Source organism: Anolis sagrei, chromosome 7, assembly GCF_037176765.1.
Source record: "Anolis sagrei isolate rAnoSag1 chromosome 7, rAnoSag1.mat, whole genome shotgun sequence".
NCBI classification, from domain to species: domain Eukaryota; kingdom Metazoa; phylum Chordata; class Lepidosauria; order Squamata; family Dactyloidae; genus Anolis; species Anolis sagrei.
Genome location: NC_090027.1, coordinates 20,605,218 through 20,625,208, shown reverse-complemented (window position 1 = coordinate 20,625,208; position 19,991 = coordinate 20,605,218). Strand labels below are relative to the sequence as shown.

Below are 19,991 nucleotides of genomic sequence, written 5' to 3'. Positions count from 1 at the left end.
GAGGCACTCCAAGTGGCCAGATACTGGTCAAAAGATATTTAACCAAATACCAAATTTGCAAAATCTGTGTTTTTTTTTTCTTTTCCTTTTTAATCTGTGTGTTTGTTTTGCTCTGTCAGAATTGTAATTCAATGGTTGCTGATGACACGATAAATAAATAGCATCCCTACGAAATACACCTATAAGAGCAACAGACTGGAACCCTGTTAAAGACTGATTAAAGGAAAACAAGATAAAGATATTAATTTGAACTTAACTAGTAGTAAGAGGAATAGGATGAATAATATGATAGACAAAACAAGAAAAAAAGGGAAGGAAAAAGGAAGGAAAGAGGAATGAAAGAAAGGTGAAAACACTGTTGCCTGCCAATGGGAAAGACACAACGTTGAAAAGCTGTTTTAGAGAAATTTTTGAAAGCCATACTAGAGAAGGGTGAAGGTCTCAAGAACGACGGTTTCGTTTGTATTTATATGTGTTTAGATAGTATATCTTTCTTTATGTGAGTGAATGTATAGGTGTGCGGGTGTATGTATGGGTATGTTTACGTGTATATGTGGGTGTAGACATGTATATATATATGCATGTGTATATATCTGTATACATATATATACATATACATATACATATAGAGAGAGTCTGGTTTTTTGTTCTATGTTCTCTTCCTTTTATTGTCTATTTTTTCTTCTTCTTCACGCTCTTTTCTTTCTTCTTGTTATTCTTTTTCCGATTTATGACTTATAAACTAGACTTGTGATTTTATCGTATATTTGTATACTTGAAAACTTAATAAAATTATTATTTTTAAAAACTACGTAAAACAAACTTTTAGGTATGCACTTTCATTATAAAAAAATAAAAAATTCTGATTCATACAATGGGTTTTATTAAGTTTTGAAAAAAGGAAGTTATGCTGCCTCACCCTGTAATTCTCCCACAACCTTATGCATTTTGTACCATTAAAAATTGACTTTTTAAAAAAACCCAGGAACACTGGGAAGCCACACTAGTTTTAAATAAAATCTGTGAGTAATCAGAGTCACAAAAAAAGTCAAAACAGGACAGCACGCTCTCATTGACAGAGGGTTTATTCACAGCCTTAACATGTTATTGTATCTACATGGCATACAAACGGTATAGAATCGGATCTTACAAAATAGGCTGCTGACAAATAAAATGGTAGAAATCGAATAGCAAGCCCCCCAGACACAGTTATGTACAGCTATGTACATTGCAATTTATCTTTTTTGGAGGGAGTGGCAACTTATCTCAAGCAACATTTTAAAGTAATATATATATTTTTAAAAGGGGTGAATGCGCAGGCAACTAAAAAAAGGCACTCGGAAGTGTGCGGGTTCCTGAATGGAATCAGGATGGAGATACGCCCAAAGGTAATCGATGCTTAAAGGCCCTGTCGTATTTGGCTCTGGGCAAAACTTGAAGGCAAAATGATATGCCAATGCTGTGTGCTTCTCATGCACACAAGACACATCATGGAGAGAGATATGAGTCTTTTACGAAGGCATTTCTCAAGGATGTTGGTCCCAATACAAGGTTTTTCTTCCAACATTCCTCTCCAGAGAAGGGAACAAAGAACCCAGACCTTGCGAAGCCTCCTGTGCCTTTCCAAAATAGGAATCCGGAACTGAACACCAATAGCAATTTGCGCATTATGGCTGAGCCTTAGCAAACAGAATGCAACTGTTTTCAATACAGTTTTCAGACTTTTTTAGGTGTCAGGACTTGGCAAGCCTCGCTGCAGAGGAGGTAGATGCTTTTAATGGCATGCAAAAACTATAATCCCAAATGAAGAGCCTTCCCCCATATTGAGCGACCTCTGCTTTTACGTCCTGCTTCTGTGCATTCCAAACAAATTTTAAAAAAACCAACACATTCCAATGTATCCTCTGCTCACAAAATATACATCTCAAAACTAAAACAGAATATGTTACACCAAGGATTCAGAATGAGTAACACAAAAAAGGGGGGGGGGGGAATCCTATGAAGGAGGAAGAGGAATGATCATTTGACAATTAAGCTAACATATATCCTCGACTTTATAGATAGGCTTTCCACATTTCAAGCACAGGTCCAATTTAGCTTTGCTCAAGTTAAATTCTTTCTCTAAGAGGCAAGAAAGACAAACCGTTCTCTAATATAGTCTTCCCAACTTTTCAGAATTCCAGAGGCTCATCCCAATCCTTTTTGATATGCAAAGGAATGTTGAAATGGGGGAGACGTGGGAGTTTCATTTTTCTCTGCTACACTGAGTTAAAGGGGCCTTTGGATTTCCCCCCCTCAATCCCTTGGATTTAAAGCTGTCCGGAAAGGAAGACCCAAAGGAGACTGGCCTCAAGTTTCAGGGTTTTCCGACAATTCCTCATTCTCCCTCCTCTTCTCTGGAGAAGTGTACAGAAAGTTGCAGCAAATATAGAGAGGGAAGGTCAGCAGCCGGCTGTCCAGGTTCATCACCACCTGCTCCTGAAAAGCCAACAGACAGGACTCTTTTATGGTTGGTCAAAGCCACTCTAATTTAGCCAGGATGGTGCAGCTTCAGAGAGGCTGCTTGGCCAACATGCGTTCAAAGTTTAATCTCTAGCTCTGCTAAGGTTTGTGAGAGGAAACATTACATTATCTTTTCCCCCTTTGAAGGCTGTCTACTAGGCTGGTGAAAAAGTTTGGATTAGTCTTAATTCGGATTAAGATTAGTAAAATCTGTACTTCCAAAGTGATTTCCAACATGTGGGCATGGTCTGGGCTAAAATCTTGTCTCTCGCATATGTCATCAGTTGGGGACCCCTCCCCTCAGCACCAACTGCCGCTCTGAGCCAGAGTGAAGAGAAAGGGGGACAGTTCCATCTTGTCTCCTGTGTTATGCTAATAATATAATATAATGCAATGTAATATATTGTATATACATATACTGTATATTTTAGAATACAAGGCGACGGGGGTATAAGACGACCCCCCAACTTTTGATGATAAAATACAGAGTTAGGGATATACTCGGCATTTAACTACCCCCCATTTTCCAAGACTATGCCCCCGTGGCCCCTGCCGCTCTCCATTCAAGGACCTCCTCGCCCTTGCTGCTTACCTTCCCCGAAGGCCACTGGGCTTGCCTAGGCCCAAGGAAGTGCCTCTGGACGCCAACTCCTAGCAGCACTGGATGACAGCGTGCTTTGGATGTGCTCCCAGAGGCATACTGGGAGCAGTAGGAGTGAGGGAACTACTGCTCCCAGCATGCCTCTGGGAGCACATCCAAGGCACACCATCACCCAGCGCTGCTAGGAGTCATCCGGAGACGCTTCCTTGGGCCTCCAGACGTCGACTCCTAGCAGTGCTGGGTGACGGCGTGCCTTGGATGTGCTCCCAGAGGCATGCTGGAAGCAGTAGTTCCCTGACTCCTACTGCTCCCAGCATGCCCCTGGGAGCACATCCAAGGCACGCTGTCGCCCAGCGCTGCTAGGAGTCATCTGGAGACGCTTCCTTGGGCCGTGCTGAGTGACAGCGTGCCTTGGAGTCAGTGTCCAGAGGCGCTTCTTTGGGCCTAGGCAAGCCTTCGGAGGAGGTAAGCAACAAGGGCAGAGGAGGTCCTTGAATGGAAGGAAAGGGAAAGCCCAGCAGGCCATCACCCCCAGCAATGCGGCCTAACCACTCCTCCTCCCCATGCCCTCCCTTGGCCTGTTTTCCTTTCTGCTGCCTCCAAATGAAACCAAATCTTTGAGGGAAGAACAATCACCCCTTTTTTACGCGCTGCCACCTGGAAGGAACCAAAGCGAACATACCTGATCTTTCTCAAGGGTCAGAATCTGATATCCCACTGTTCTGCTGCCAATAAGCTTCCCACTGCTGTCGAATGAGGCCAGGCGCAACCTAAAGACAGTGGGAAGTTTCATTGGATTTCCCCTGCTTGGGGCCAAGAGGAACAGCAGGTTGGGAGGTGAGAGGGGGAAAGGGTTGAAATAAAATATTCCATGCTGCCAACAAATCCTTGCCTCTCCTTCAAAAGGCTCTGAGCAGATTTTATGTAAGTCAACATAAGGATGCCTGCCATAGATGTGGGCGAAACGTCAGGACAGAATGCTTCAGGGACATGGTCATACAGCCCAGAAAACTCACAGCAACCCACACATTAGGGAAGTTTGTAATGCCTGAGAGTCATTTAGCTTCTGATGGCTGCCATACCACAGCTTTCTGCACATGCAGAATGGAACTGGCAAGCATTTTAATACTGAACATGTGCACCAGTTAACCAATCTGGCAAAAAACACACATGCACAAACGCTGTGGAAAGTGGAAGGGATGGGGAAAATTCAAAGTTCTTTTCACCCTAATTTGTTTTGTCGTCTTTGTGAGTATTTGTACTCCACTGTTTTTGCTGTTGAAACTGCAAGGCGGGATGCCTAGAAATATTGCCAAAATACTGTTCAATAACACGACAGAAAGGCGTCCACACAACACACAGCTGAGGAGCAAGGAGAAGACCTGCCACCACCATCACCGCCTCCCCCCCAACACACACACACACACACAGACAGGTAGCTGCTGACATTAAAAGAAAAATGCTCCTGCTCTTAAAAACTCTCCTTGAATGAGAAACACCTATGATTGAAAAGAGGTGGGAGCTGGGGCAGCACAATGGGAATGCAAGTTGGAGAGGGGATGTACGTACATATGCATAGTCCCACCAACCTGAAAGCGATCCTCCTCCGGGGCTGCAGGCTGACTGACCCGCTGCAGGGCTGGTTCAGGGTGTTGCGCTTGAAGATGATATAGCGGTTGGTGTAGGTCACCAGCAAGTCAAAGCCAAAGGTGAAGCCTGTCCATCGCCAGCAATACTTGGAAATACACAAAGATGTCTGTTTCTCTAATGCACCCTTATTCCGGGTGGTCCCTGGCCTATTTTGACTGTTCAAATGGCCAAGTCTGCCCAGGAAATCTGATAACTGCTCTGTGCACAAAAACACAACTTGCCCCATATGTTTTTCAGCCAATAGTTTGCCAGGCTTTAGCACAGTAGATTAATCACAAAGCTGCAATGAATCTTGCCAACCAGAAGGTTAACAGTTCCAAGCTTGGGTCAGGGTGATTGCCTGACTGTCTGCCCAGCTTCTGCCAACCTAGCAGTTCAAAAACAAATATGAGTAGATACATAGGAACCGCATTAAGGCGGGGAGGTATTCTAGGCATGGCTTTGCAATCAGAAAAAGGAGGTTATTTATTATTTACGACATTTATATGCCGCCCTTCTCACCCCAAAGGGGACTCAGAGCGGCTTACAAGGTATATATTACATACAATGTATTATATTATTAGCATAGTACAATATCAGCACCATACCACTATATCGTAATATTATTAGTAATATTACAAGTAATGTAACTATATAATTATAATATCATATTATTATTATCATCATATTGCAGTACATTCTAATATTATAAATATTATATGTATATACAATATATTTACAAACAAATAAAAGCTCTCTGGCAAGAAAATGGAGCAACAGCACCCCTCTGTGGCTAGAACCAAACACAACCTCAAAATATGCCATATTTATTTATTTGTTTGTTTATTTACCGCATTTGTATACAGTCTTTCTCAGCCAGAGGCGACTCAAGGCAGTTCACAGCAGCAACTAAATGCCATAACAATTATCAAAATACAGTTAAAAAAATATAAAAACAATTAAAACATTTAAAATGTGATATAAAAGAAAGAATACAGCCTGTACAAACAAAATCCTCGGCGTCTCCTTACTAAAATAGTTGTCCAATTGCATTATCAGTCGTTCCTTATATTCGTTTTCGTCTAATTATGTTCCAGTAATAAAAGCTTGCTCTAAGAGCCAGGTCTTAACCATTTTTCAGAATGTTAGAAGATGGGAAAAGCCTCTATCTATTTATTTATCTATCCTTCTGTCCTTCCTTCCTTCCTTCCTTCCTTCCTTCCTTCCTTCCTTCTATCTGTTGTCTGTCCTATCTGTTTAAAACCATTGAATGTTTGCCATGTATGTGTTCTATGATCCACCCTGAGTCCCTTTCAGGGTGAGAAGGGCAGCATATAAATACGGTAAATAAATAAATAAACTACAAATGGATGACAGATTACATAGGGAGAGATCAGTGCTTACGTCCCCGTCCTTGGCCAGTTTTCTGCCGCACCGCATGCTGTTTTCCTCAAGCTCCTCCTTGTTAATTTTTTGAGGCCTGGAACACACAAAAGAGCCTCCGGTAAAACGGCATTTTGGTCAAAAGGGAAGAAAAGCAGCCTGTCAGGCTGAATGCAAAGCCAGCTAACCAAATGGTAGTATTTCAATGAGTTAAACCTTCTACCAAACACTTTGATTTAACCCCCTTGTTTATTTTTTTGCGTTCTTCATTCTCTACACTGTTCTTTTCATGCCATCACACGTCACATGCAACTCCTAGAACGATTCCATCAGCTCTGCCTCCGGAAAATCCTGCAAATCTCTTGGGAAGACAAGCGGACAAACGTCAGCGTGCTGGAAGAAGCAAAGACCACCAGCATTGAAGCGATGGTCCTCCGCCATCAGCTCTGCTGGACCAGCCACATTGTCCGGATGGCCAACCACTATATCCCAAAGCAGTTGCTCTACTCCGAACTCAAGAACGGAAAACAGAATGTTGGAGGCAGGAAAAGAGATTTAAAGATGGGCTCAAAGCCAATTTTAAAAACTCTGGCATTGACACTGAGAACTGGGAAGACCTGGCCTGTGAGCACTCCAGCTGGAGTTCAGCTGTGACCAACAGTGCTGCAGAATTTGAAGAGGCACAAATGGAGGGCAAAAGAGAGAACCGTGCCAAGAGGAAGGCGTGTCAAGCCAACCCCAACCGAGACCGCCTTCCACCTGGAAACCAATGCCCTCACTGCGGGAGAAGATGCAAATCAAGAATTGGGCTCCACAGCCACCTGCGGACCCACCAGTACGCTGATTCTGGAAGACTATCCTACTCAGCCAACAAGGGATCGTCTACGTCTTCATGCCAATGTCCATTCAAAGCAAGTATCTGCTATTCTAAGTTTTCAAAGTTTCTAATAAATATATTTTTCTTCACTCATTCACTCATTTCTGGGGTGGCTCTCAAATTATAAATGGAGACCTGAAGATTAGCTCTCACTGCAGGCAAGCTAAGCAAGAACATCCTCTTTTGGATAAAGAGATGTAAAGTATGCCTACCAGGCTATTAGAGGGGAAAAGGGGGTGAAGTGGGCTATACATACCCAGTGTCATTGTCTTGTTCTGCTCTGAGCATGGCAAACCACTGCTGTTTGTAAACACAGGACAGCCACTCTAAAATGTAAGAAATCAAAGAGGTCTTTAAAGTTGGGGCCACGACAGGTGAAGCAGCACTTACAACTTTTTAACTGCAAACATATGCAGCATTAATAACACTATGTAACAAAATTTGAAAAAAGTGTTCCTGGTTTGAAAGTGTGATTTCCTGTTTAATTGTCTGGTACTTACTTTGAAAGTAGTTGTTATACTTCAGAAACTTTGTTTTTGTGGCTGCCATTTCTAACCTTTCAAGTCCCACAACAACAAAACAAAGTTTTGGCAGTTTAATCAACTTTTCCCATGTTTTATGATAGACTCAATTAGGAAATGACATTGATAACCCAGGAACAAAAAAGTGTTCTATAGTGCAATAGGAACGAAAGATATGTGGTCAGAATCCAAAGTGCCGTCCTGATAGATCCAATTGTTTTGGCTAGAATAGGTCAGTCTCCTTTCCCTGCTTGACACCCGCCTCCCAAAAAACCTTCCACAAAGAGTTGGAATCTGGAAGATTTCTGAAAGCACAGAAGTGTCATAGGAGAGGAATAAAGTTCCAACTCTGCTCTGGTCAGATATCAACATCTGCCACTGGATCTTGGTCATAATTGGAGCTCAGCTCCAATTATTTTCAAGATTCCCTGCACTTGTGGGGTGAGCCCAATTCCCAAAGCTAGCTAGCAGAAGCACAAGGGATGCTGCACTAAATTGGAGAAATATTCAGTGTCCAGTCTGCCAAACTGGGCTTGAAGAAGATATCTATGGAGACTCTGCTTTGATTGCATGTGACTGAACTGGAGGTTGAAGCCCACGCAGACGGGGGAGGGATGAGGAGAGGAACTGCTCCGCTCTTACCTGCGGGTATCAGGTTGTCCCTCTCAACAATCCGTGCAGATGCCAGATCGCTGACAATGTACTGCAGCCTTAGGTGCCGGAACACTGTCCAAAATGCACTGCCCTGTTCAGTTTCCAAGAATGAAACGCCATCCTCAAACTCTGCAACGTCATAATGAACCAGAATGAGTTCAGTGAATATATTCAACACACTACATGGGGCTACAAAGTGGAATCCATGACATGTGAGTGTGGAGAAGAGCAAACCACTGACCACCTGCTGCAATGCAACCTGAGCCCTGCCACATGCACAATGGAGGACCTTCTTGCAGCAACACCAGAAGCACTCCAAGTGGCAGATACTACCAAGCTTGCAAACTTTGTGTTTTGTTTTTGTTTTTTTTGTTAAAAATGCAATACAAATGTTTGGTTTGCTCCTGACACAATAAATAAATAGTCTATGGCTGTTCATTTCCTGGGCCTAATAGGAGGAAGTGACCTGGATAAGTCGTAGAAAAAGATACGGCCATATTCAACAATATCTGGGGCTGAGTTAGAACTAATCATTCTCAAAGGCTTGTTTAAACCACCAGGTCTTCAAGTTCTTATGAAAGGAGGGGAGGGATGGGACCTGTCTTATTTCTCTAGGAAGGGCATTCCAGAGGCGGGGAACCACCGAGAAGGCCCTTTCTCTTGTCCCCACCAACTGTGCTTGTGACAGTGGTGGGAGCAAGAGGGGGGCCTCCCCGGAAGATCTTAAAGTTCGCACTGGTTCATAGAGGGAGATGCAATCGCGAAGATAGGTGGGGCCCGAACCAAGCAGTTCGAAAACATGGAAACACGATGGGAAAGCAACGGTGCTCCATGCAATCATGTCAGCCATATGACCTTAGAGGTGCTTATGGACAACGCTGGCCTAGAATTGGAGATGAGCACCAACCCCCAGAATCAGGCACGACTAGACTTAATGTCAGGGCAAACCTCTTATGGTTCTGGATATCAGACCCATACGTCCTTTTGAATTCTAAGTGTTTTGGGGGTTTTTTGCACTGAGAAATGGAGAAATGGATGATTAAACAGAAGGAACTGTCAGGAAATACCAGTCTCTTTTAATGTCATTAGGTTCCAGTTTGGCTATGTAAACATTCAGGCTCTTGTCTACTCAAAGACAAACTAATGAGAAGTAGAAACCAAAACAGAGAAGCACAAAGTGATGTATTACGTGATGGGAAAGCTTCTTTATACATATGGAGCAGCCTGCTAATAAAGCATGCAAAGAACAGGGGGAACTTGAGATTTTCCAACGGAATAAATACCTTTTCTGCGCTTAGAAAACCAAGCATCTGCTTCACTTAGGAGTTGTTTTAATGATCCATTCCAAGAAGGCACCAGCTGAAGGAACATCCACTAGTTTGAAACAAGAAAGCTGTGAGCTTAACTTATCTATCAGAGAAACTGAGTCTTAAGACAAACACAAACATGCAGTTTTTACTATTAAGGGCCATACTGAAGAAGTGACGACTATACTGACAAATTTTGAGGCAGAAAGGCATTATAGGAATTGACTACTAGATTAGATTTGGTCTGCATCAATAGTTTGGGGCTCTTGCGTTAGTACCTTCTTGAGTGCAGTGTAGACATCCATCTCCACTTGCATGACAAACAGGTTAGAGGAACTGATCAGCTGTCTCATGAGGCTTATGCTGAAACCCAAGAAAATATGGAATGAGAACAGAATCACTGGAAGCTGTATTCTGTTATACTAAACATTATTCTCATATAATATTTTCACTTCCCATTTTTGTGCTTTTTCTATCTCAGGGCAATTGTTGCTTGTGCCGCTCCTAATATATATTTTACAATATCTGCCCATTCTTTATTCCCACTTCCATTTTCTGAGTAAAAATCTGTTTGTTTTTTTTTAACTCAGCTCTAATTTTTGCCCAAATATTTCCTCCACCTCACCCTTTATTTTTATAAGTATTTTGTACCTCATCACAGTCCCACCACATACATAAAAGGGTTCCTCTTCACCACATTTATGCCAACATTGTTTGGATGTGCTTTTTGTAAGATGACTTAATTGATGTGGAGTTCATAGAATCATAGAGTTGGAAGAGACCTCATGGGCCATCCAGTTCAGCCCCCTGCCAAGAAGCAGGAATATTGCATTCAAAGCACCCCTGACAGATGGCCATCCAGCCTCTGTTTAAAAGCCTCCAAAGAAGGAGCCTCCACCACACTCTGGGGCAGAGAGTTCCACTGCTGAACAGGAAGTTCTTCCTAATGTTCATATCTCCTCTCAGCCTTCTCTTCTTCAGGCTAAACATGCCCAGCTCTTTAAGCCGCTCTTCATAGGGCTTGTTCTCCAGACCCTTGATCATTTTAGTTGCCCTCCTCTGGACACATTCCAGCTTGTCAATATCTCTCTTCAATTGTGGTGCCCAGAATTGGACACTATATTCCAGGTGTGGTCTAACCAAGGCAGAATAGAGGGGTAGCATGACTTCCCTAGATCTAGACGCTATGCTCCTATTGATGCAGCTCAAAATCCCATTGGCCTGCATCAATAAGAACATACTATTTTGTCAATATTTGCCACTGTGTTTCCTTAATAGTTAAGTACTTATTTTTTAAATTGAATTTATCCAGTTCAATGTCCTTCTCATTACTGTACAATTCTTCTTTCCATACCTCAATCAGTATGTTTCAAGTTATATTGTTTTTTTTACAATTTTCCTACATATAAAGTCACATTCCTTTATCTTTCTCTATTTTTCATTTTAAGATTTGGTCTTGATCTGTTTCTGGGCATTCCTTTCTCTTCCAATCAAGATTTAGTATTTTGTTGTTTCTTCGTTCAGTCGCTTCCGACTCTTTGTGCCCACCCGAACCAGCTCAGGCCAGAGCTTCCTGTGGGTCGTGGCCACTCCCAGATCCTTCAAAGTCAAACCAGCCCCTTCAAGGATCCCATCTATCCATCTTGCCCTTGGTTGGCCCCTCTTCCTTTTTCCTCCCATTTTCCCCAGCATAATTGTCTTTCTCCAAGGTTTCCTGTCTTCTCATTATGTGGCCAAATCACTTCATCTTTGCCTCTCATATCCTTCCTCCAGTGAGCAACCAGGCTTTATTTCCTGGAGGATGGACTGGTTGGATCTTCTCGCAGTCCAAGCCACTCTCTGAATTTTCCTCCAGCATCACATTTTAAAAGTGTCTCTCTTCATTCACCCAGCCTTCTTTATGGTCCAGCTCTTGCATCCAGAGGTTACCACAGGGAATACCATTGCTTTAACTATGTTGACCTTCGTTGCCAGTGTGATGTCTCTACTCTTCACTATTTTGTCAAGATTGGTCATTGCTCTCCTCCCAAGAAGTAAGCGTCTGAGTTCCTGGCTGCACTCTGCGTCTGCACTCATCTTTGCATCTAGCAATAAACCCTGTCACTGCCTCCACGTTTTCTCCCTCGATTTGTCAGTTCTCAATCAGTCTGGTTGCCATCATATGGAGTTTTTTGATGTTGAACTGCACCCCAGCTTTTGCCCTTTCTTCTTTCACCTCGGTCATAAGGCTCAACTCCTCCTCACTTTCAGTCATCAAAGTGGTATCATCTGCATATCTAAGGTTGTTAATGTTTCTTCCAGCATTTTTTACCCCCACCTTGCATTCGTCATGCCCCGCACGTCGCATGATGTGTTCTGCATACAAGTTGAATAGGTTGGGTGACAGTAGACAACCCTGCCGTACGCCTTTCCCAATCTTGAACCAGTCTGTTGTTCCGTGGTCAGTTCTTACAGTTGCTACTTGGTCATTACACAGATTCCTCAGGAGACAGACAAGGTGGCTTGATCTCCCCATACATAGCACCAACAACTTGCCACAATTTATTATGATCCACACAGACCCAAGGCTTTAGAATAGTCAATAAAACAGAAATAGATGTTTTTTCCTGAATTTTCCTGCCTTCCTCAATTATCCAGCAGATATTGGCAATTTGGTCTTTTGTTCCTTTGCCTTTTCTAAACCCAGCTTGGCTAAGCAATGCAACTAATCAAGGAAGACGGTAAATGGAACATAGGAACGGCACAACAACTATGAGAACGGATCTGATTTCAACTGAGGCGTTATATATGTTGTTTGTTGACTTGTCCTGTCTGATTGTTAATTGTTGTGGATCGACGTCGTTGATCCTGTTGTTGCATTGTTGTGTTTTAATTGCACTGTAAACCGCATTGAGTCGCCTGTTAAGGGCTGAAAAATGCGGTATAAAAATGAAGCAAATAAAATAAATAAATAAATAAATAAATAAATAAATATATCTGGCAACTCTCGCTCCATGTCTTGCTGGAGTCTACCTGGCAGGATCTTGAGGATTTAGCATAGCCCCATAGAAATTAAAGCTGTGTCACTGAATAGTCATATTTAGCTCCAATGATTACAAAAGAATCTCTCTAATCATGTATACACCTAGTTATCCAACACAGAGTCACTCCCAGAGAACCAAAATCTCCGTACCTGAGTTCTTTGAAGAGTTCTATGCTTTGGTGGGTCATCAGGTTGTTCAAAAGCCATTCCAGACACCTACGTTCAAAATAAATCATTATTTTCAAAGGGCACAGAAAAAAAATCTGCCGAAGATCAACTTTGCAGATCTGTCCTGGAACCAATATTTTCCAAAATGGTACAGTCATGCAAAAGTATTATGTCTAGTAAAGAACCATGCCATTTGCTCCCTCACCACCAGAGTAATTACATTATTATTGCCCACTTTTTCTCTCTAAAAAAAGACATGCAAAGCAGCTGACAGTAAAACCAACGGGAGACAATTTAAAAATCAAAAACATACAAACATTAAAATAGAATAAAATATTATCAGTATTATAAAACAAACAGTTAAAACCCTTAAGCAAGAGACCATCGGGGCAAAACATTTTCAAGACACCCAGGCTCTTCTCCTTACATATAGTTTGTTGTTGTGCATATGCTACATGGGGATACTGACCGTTTCTTCAAGGACTCTAATCCATATGTCCCTGCAGAATTATAATAACTGCAGACAGTTTTTGAATTGATGGTTTCCTTCATGGTCTCTCCACACTGCTGCATTAAGCCGTCCTGTCAATACAAAGGCATACAGAACACATCAGAACAGAACAAAATGCTAGCTATAATTTGCTGTTCATGTTGATCTCCAGTGGAACCACTTGTTACCTACATAGTTTCTACTTGCCTAGAAGTGATCGGATATGTCTCCAGTCGGCAGATTAAATACCATTTATTTATGCTATGAGGAGCACCGAGAAGAGATTTGTTCTTTGAGCCATAGAACAAGAGTGGACAAACTTGCTGTTTTTGGAGTTTATAGGCCCTTCCACACAGCCATATAACCCAGAATATCAAAGCAGACAATCCCACAATATCTGCTTTGAACTGGGGGCCCTTCCACACAGGCCCTATATCCCAGGATCCGATCCCAGGTTTTCTGCTTTTAATTTGATTATATGAGAACACACTGTCAGACAATCTGGGAAAAACAGAAAACCTGAGATCAGAACTATGGAAAACACAACAAACACCTACCATAGAAAGATGGATTTTAAAAGTAATGGATATCATGAATATGGATCTACTAACATAAAGACTAGAGAAAAGATAAATACATACGTACATACACACACACACACACACACACACACATGATTTAAAAGAAATATAACATCTAAATTAATTTTTTTTAATATATAAATATAAATAAAACAGCAAACTAAACGAAAGAAGACTCCCCAGCTGGAAGAGACCTGGAAGTACAACTATATTCTTTGGCTTTTTCCCCTCATCTTTTACTTTATTTTATTTTTTCTTATTTTTCTCTCCCCCCCCCCTTTTTTTTTCTCTCTCTCTCCTTTCTTCCTCCTTTTTTCTCTTTCCCTCTTCTCTCACTTTCCTACTTTCCCAATTACATTGTTCACCTGCTTTCCATGTAAACGAATACCCTATGCCATTCTTTTTTCCTATCTTTTTCCTTTTTTTTCTTTTTTTGGAATTGTTTCTGGAATCTTTTATTCTCAATAAAAATAATTTTAAAAAAAGAAAACCTGGGATCAGATCCTGGGATATAGGGCCTGTCTGGAAGCGCCGTAAGTTATACTAGTTCATACTGCCATATACTCCAGTTCAAAGCACAAAATGTGGGGTTTTATTCAGCTGTGTGGAAGGGCCCCCAGATTATTTGGCAGTGCGGACTCATATCATCCAGTTTAAAGCAGAAAAACTGGGATTGGATTCTGGGATAAAGGGTCTGTGTGGAAGGGCCCTCAATCCCCTCTTCTCAATTCACAAACTGAATGGACTTTCATTAAAGACGGGTTGTTGTGCCCACTTACCAACTGCAGCATGCTGGCCGCAGCCAGGAGAGCAATGACTCGGCTTGGATTGATCAGAACTTCATCTCGATAAAGTGAACCAAATGCCACCTGCAAAGCTAAAAAAGAAACGACCCATCGGGGCTGTCAAAAGTACAGGGAGAGAAGCTTTTTAGAGAGTCCACGTGTTTTTATAAGTTAGTGTGTCCTACACAAATTAATGGGTTTCTTTTACATATGATGAAGCCTGCATCTAACCTAATGAGAGTCACAACATTTTTTTAAATGCTCTCGTTACCGCCTTCGTCACAAGTACGTTTGGTGGAGATGAGAGACAGAGCCTTCTCGGCGGTGACCCCTCAGCTGTGGAACGCCCTCTCTATAGATATTAGATCAGCCACCTTCCTTTTAACATTCCAGAAAAAAGTCGAAATGTGGCTTTTTGAACAAGTGTTTCCAAATGCAGAGTAACTGACATAGGAAAATGGAACGACAAATTAGACCGGACAACGTTTTTAACAAGGTAACACTATGAATTTATATTTTATTGATATGCTTAATTTTCATTGTATGTTATGTCTTAAATTGTATTTATGATACTGTAAGCATTGAATTTTACCCTGTTAACCGCTTTGAGTCACCTATGGGCTGAGAATGGCAGTATAAAAATACAGTAAAAAATATTTATTATTTATTTATTTATTTACAGTATTTATATACCGCTTTTCTCACCCCTAGGGGGACTCAAAGCGGTTTACACATAGATAATGGCAAAAATTCAATGCCTTACAATAGTAAAACCACACTATAAACATAAAACAAATTAAAAACAATACATCATCAAATATCAAAACAGTTATTAAAACCATAAAACAATCTTATCAGTCGAGTCGCCGTTCCAGTCCTTGTCCCACTAAAAGCTGCATACATCTATTGTCCGAAGGCCTGGTCCCAGAACCATGATTTTAATTTTTTTCTAAAGGTCAGGAGCGAGCGAGCAGACCTTACCTCCTTTGGAAGTATGTTCCACAGGCGGGGGGCCACAGCCGAGAAGGCCCTGCTCCTCGTCCCCGCAAGCCGCATTTGCGTTGTTGACGGGAGCGAGAGCAGCCTCCCCCCCCCCCCGGATGATCTTAAATTGCGAGGTGGGACGGAGGGGCAGATGCGTTCGAACAAGTAAGCTGGGCCCGAACCGTATAGAGCTTTATAGGTCAAAACCAGAACTTTGAATTGGGCTAGGAGGTGGACCGTCAGCCAGTGGAGCTGGCATAACAGTGGGGTAATAAATAAATAGAAAGCAGGACAAAACAGTCTAGCTTACCTTCTATATCAATATTCTGATCAGGAATTTCCAATTCTATCGTACTCATGCCTGATTCCTTCCAAGAACCACTGAACATACTGGAGAAATAGCCAGACTACAGAAAAAGGAACATGCCTTTAATTCAAAGTTCTTTAAAAACATAAACACAATGAAACTCTACAGCAAATGTTCATAAGGTGCAATGCAATTATAATGCCACTAATAATATTACAATGTTATAATTATATATTTATATTACATGTACTATTAATAATAATTTAATATATTGTATACAAATATATCTTGTAAGTTTCTCTGAGTCCCCTTCGGGGTGAGAAGGGCGGCACATAAATGTCGTAAATAAATAAATAAAACCATATTTCCATTTTGTGAAACACAGTGCTAGATTTCTTTGTTCAGACATGGAAGACTCTGAAAGCACGAATTCTTCCCACCTTTGAACTAATAAATATGCTTATGAACATAGTTAAAAACAGCTGGAGGGGGAAGCATTGTGTGCTCTTCTCTTACCTGAAATAAGTATATCTTGTGCAAGTTCCATTCTTCTCCCAGAGCGCAAATCTTAATATCGCTGTTTTCGCCATTCAAAAATAGAGTCTGATAAACATACTTTGAGGTGCTCTTTAGCTTTTTCCTGCATTAAAGAAGAAATTGAAATGTTGGAATCCAGCAAAGGATATTGCACATGAAAGTTTGAGAACTTAGTAGACAGACAACTCTTCTGTGCAAAGTAGCCTCTGAAGTGTTTTAAGAACTCTTTCCTCATCTTTTGAATCAACAGTTCTAAGACTAGTTTTCATATTAAACTAAGAGAAGAAACCCAGAGAGGTGGTGTAGTGGCTTGAGTGTGGAACAGAGGGTGCATCTATACTACAGAATTAATGCAATTTCGACTCCATTTGAATTGCTACAGCTCAGTGCCACTTCTGGGAGTTTTTCAAGCTCTTGTGCCTTATAACTACAACTCCCAGGATCCCATAGCACTAGACCACGCCAATTAAAGTGGTATGATAGATTTGGAAAGACGTCAACGACCATCCAGTCCAACGCCTGCCACGAAAGAAAAGCACAATCAAAGCACCCTGACAGATGGCCATTCAGCCTCTGTTTTAAAGCCTCCACTGGACTCTGAGGCAGAGTTCCACAGTTCAACTGCTCTTCTTATGGTCAGGATATTCTTCTTAAAATTCAGAATCTCTTTTCCTGCCATTTGGAGCCATGGCCCCACTGAGGCCTAGTCTCCAGGGCAGACGGAAACAGCCTTTCCGATATTGAAACATAGCTCTCGTGTCTCCTTTCAATCTTCTCTTCTGGAGACTAAACAGACTAAACCATTGAAGTATAATACAATCACTGCAGCACATAACATAGATGAATACATGACGTGTCATGTTTCTAAGCAGTGTCAGGTTTTGAGGAGGCGGCTGGATGGCCGTCTGTTGGGAGGACTTTGATGGTGTCTTCCTCCATGGCAGAATGGGGCTGGACTGGTTGGCTCTTGGGGTCTCTTCTAACTCTAGGATCCAATAATGGCCATTATTATTATTATTATTATTAAACTTTATTTGTACCCCGCTAGCATTTCCCGCAGGACTCGATGCGGCTTACAAAGGCCAAAGCCTCAACACAACAACAGCAAAACAATAACAGTACAATTTAAAGCAAAATAAAAACATAAGCAATAAAAAACAATACATCAATTATGCAATAAAAACCAGGGCCAGGCCAGTGATGGGTACAAGTTAAAAAGTGCTGGGTGTGGCATCTGTCTGGGGGAGCTTGGATGGGGTATTATGGCAGAATGAAGGGGGATGGACTGGGTGGCCTTTAGAGTTGCCTCCCAACTTTATTGTTATTGTGAAGCAGAGACTGGATAGCCATCTGTCAGGAAGGCTTTGGTGGTGCCTTCCTTCCTGGCAGAGGGGGGCTGGACTGGGTGGCCTTCTGAGTCCCTTCTAACTCTAGGATTCATTATTATGAAGCACAAGCTGGATGGCCATCTGTCAGGAAGGCTTTGGTGGTGGTGCTTCCTAGCAGAATGGGGTTAGACTGTGTGTCCTTTGGGGTTCCCTTCCAACTCTAGGATTCTATTGTTATTATTATTATTATTGTGAAGGAGCCCCCGGTGGCACAGTGGGTAAAACCCCTGGTTGCAGGTTCGAATCTGGGGAGAGGCGGATGAGCTCCCTCTATCAGCTCCAGCTCCTCATGCGGGGACATGAGAGAAGCCTCCCACAAGGATGATAAAAAGATCAAATCATCCAGGCATCCCCTGGGCAACGTCCTTGCAGATGGCCAATTCTCTCACACCAGAAGCGACTTGCAGTTTCTCAAGTTGCTCCTGACACGACAAAAAAAAAATATTCTGAAGCTGAGGCTGGATGGCCATCTGTCAGGAAGGCTTTGGTGGTGTTTACTTTCCTAGCAGAACGGGGTTGGACTGCGTGTCCTTTGTTCCTTTCCAACTCTGGGATTCTATTATTATTGGGTTGTTGTAGGTTTTTTCGGGCTATATGGCCATGGTCTAGAGGCGTTCTCTCCTGACGTTTCGTCTGCATCTATGGCAAGCACCCTCAGAGGTAGTGAGGATTATTATTATTATTATTATTATTATTAAGCTGAGGCTGGGTGGTCATCTGTCAGGAGGGCTTGGATGGTGTCTTTCTCCATGGCAGAATGGGGTTGGATTGGGTAGCCATTGGGGATCCCTTCCAACTCTAGTATTCTATTATTATTGTTGTTGTTGTGAAGCAGAGGGTGTGTGGCCATCTGTAGGGAGGGCTTTGGTGGTGCCTTCCTTTATGTCAGAAGGGGGCTGGCCCTTGGGGTTCCCTTCTCCGACCTCCTGGGGGTGTTGAGGAGCCTCTCCTGGCTGCTGCGGCTGCTCTCCTCGTCGTCCTCGTCCTCTTCCCCGTCCTCGTCGTCCTCGTCGCTGTCTGCGGCGCGCTCCCTCCGCCGGCCCCGCTTCCGCTTGCCGGCCCCGCTCCGCCTGGGCGCCCCCTCCGCTCGCCCGCCCTCAGCGGGGCCCCCTCCTGCCGCCGAGGCCCCCCAGCCGCTCCAGAGGCGGCTCCCCACCAAGCCCATGCCCTCCCGGCGCCGCCGCCTCCGCGTCTCTTCTCTTCATCGGGCCTTCAACGGCTCCCAACGGTCCCCACCGCCGTCATCTTGCGCCGCCATGACAGTTGAGGCAGTCAGGCGAGCATGCGCACTGAGCGATGGGTCCCTTTCTCGCGTCATAGTAGTGCGAAGGGAAAGGAAACGTCTCTTCTAATGTGCGCATGCGCCCTTCAGATTAAAAAACAGACCTCAAACCGCTCTTCTAATTTGCGCATGTGTGGTTCCTTCCACCTCAGAGCGCATGCGCCCTCCGGAAGAAAGCACAATGCTAAATGTGTCCAGAGGAGGGCGACTAAAATGATCAAGGGTCTGGAGAACAAGCCCTATGAGGAGCGGCTTAAGGAGCTGGGCATTTTTAGCTTGAAGAAGAGAAGACTGAGAGGAGATATAATAGCCATGTATAAATATGTGAGAGGAAGCCACAGGGAGGAGGGAGCAAGCTTGTTTTCTGCTTCCCTGGAGACTAGGACACAATGGAACAATGGCTTCAAACTACAAGAGAGGAGATTCCATCTGAACACGAGGAAGAACTTCCTGACTGTGAGAGCCGTTCAGCAGTGGAACTCTCTGCCCCGGAGTGTGGTGGAGGCTCCTTCTTTGGAAGCGTTTAAACAGAGGCTGGATGGCCATCTGTCAGGGGTGATTTGAATGCAATATTCCTGCTTCTTGGCAGGGGGTTGGACTGGATGGCCCATGAGGTCTCTTCCAACTCTTTGATTCTATGATTCTATAAGTCAGTTTCTAATTTGCGCATGCGTAGTTCCTCCCATATGAAGAGCATCCCTCCTGATAAAAAAGCATAAAACACAGCTCTTCTAATTTGCGCATGCGTGGTTCCTTCCACCTCAGAGCGCATGCGTCCTCTGAGCACAGGGCTTGAAACTCCGTTTCTAATTTGCGCATGCGTAGTTCCGCCCATATCAAAGAGCATCCACCCTCCTGATGAAAAAGCATAAAACACAGCGTTTCTAATTTGCGCATGCGTGGTTTCCTCCACCTCAGAGCGCATGCGTCCCCTGAAAATTTCCTTCCCTCTCGGGACGCATGCGCATTCTGA

General features: G+C 43.0%; 1 protein-coding gene across 1 annotated transcript; it reads right to left on the bottom strand.

Annotated features, from left to right (window-relative positions):
• Positions 1 to 1,067: 1,067 nt before the first annotated feature.
• On the bottom strand, positions 1,068 to 19,049 carry GMCL1 (germ cell-less 1, spermatogenesis associated). The gene is made up of 14 exons (XM_067470714.1): positions 18,660 to 19,049; positions 16,328 to 16,451; positions 15,815 to 15,911; positions 14,515 to 14,612; positions 13,134 to 13,246; positions 12,647 to 12,712; positions 9,753 to 9,837; positions 9,451 to 9,541; positions 8,156 to 8,296; positions 7,249 to 7,318; positions 6,137 to 6,212; positions 4,693 to 4,838; positions 3,786 to 3,873; positions 1,068 to 2,478 (listed from the first exon to the last, which is right to left on the bottom strand). The coding sequence occupies exons 1-14, from the start codon at positions 18,899 to 18,901 to the stop codon at positions 2,350 to 2,352; spliced, it is 1,566 nt and encodes a 521-aa protein (XP_067326815.1). The 5' UTR covers positions 18,902 to 19,049; the 3' UTR covers positions 1,068 to 2,349.
• Between the last annotated feature and the right edge of the window lie 942 nt (positions 19,050 to 19,991).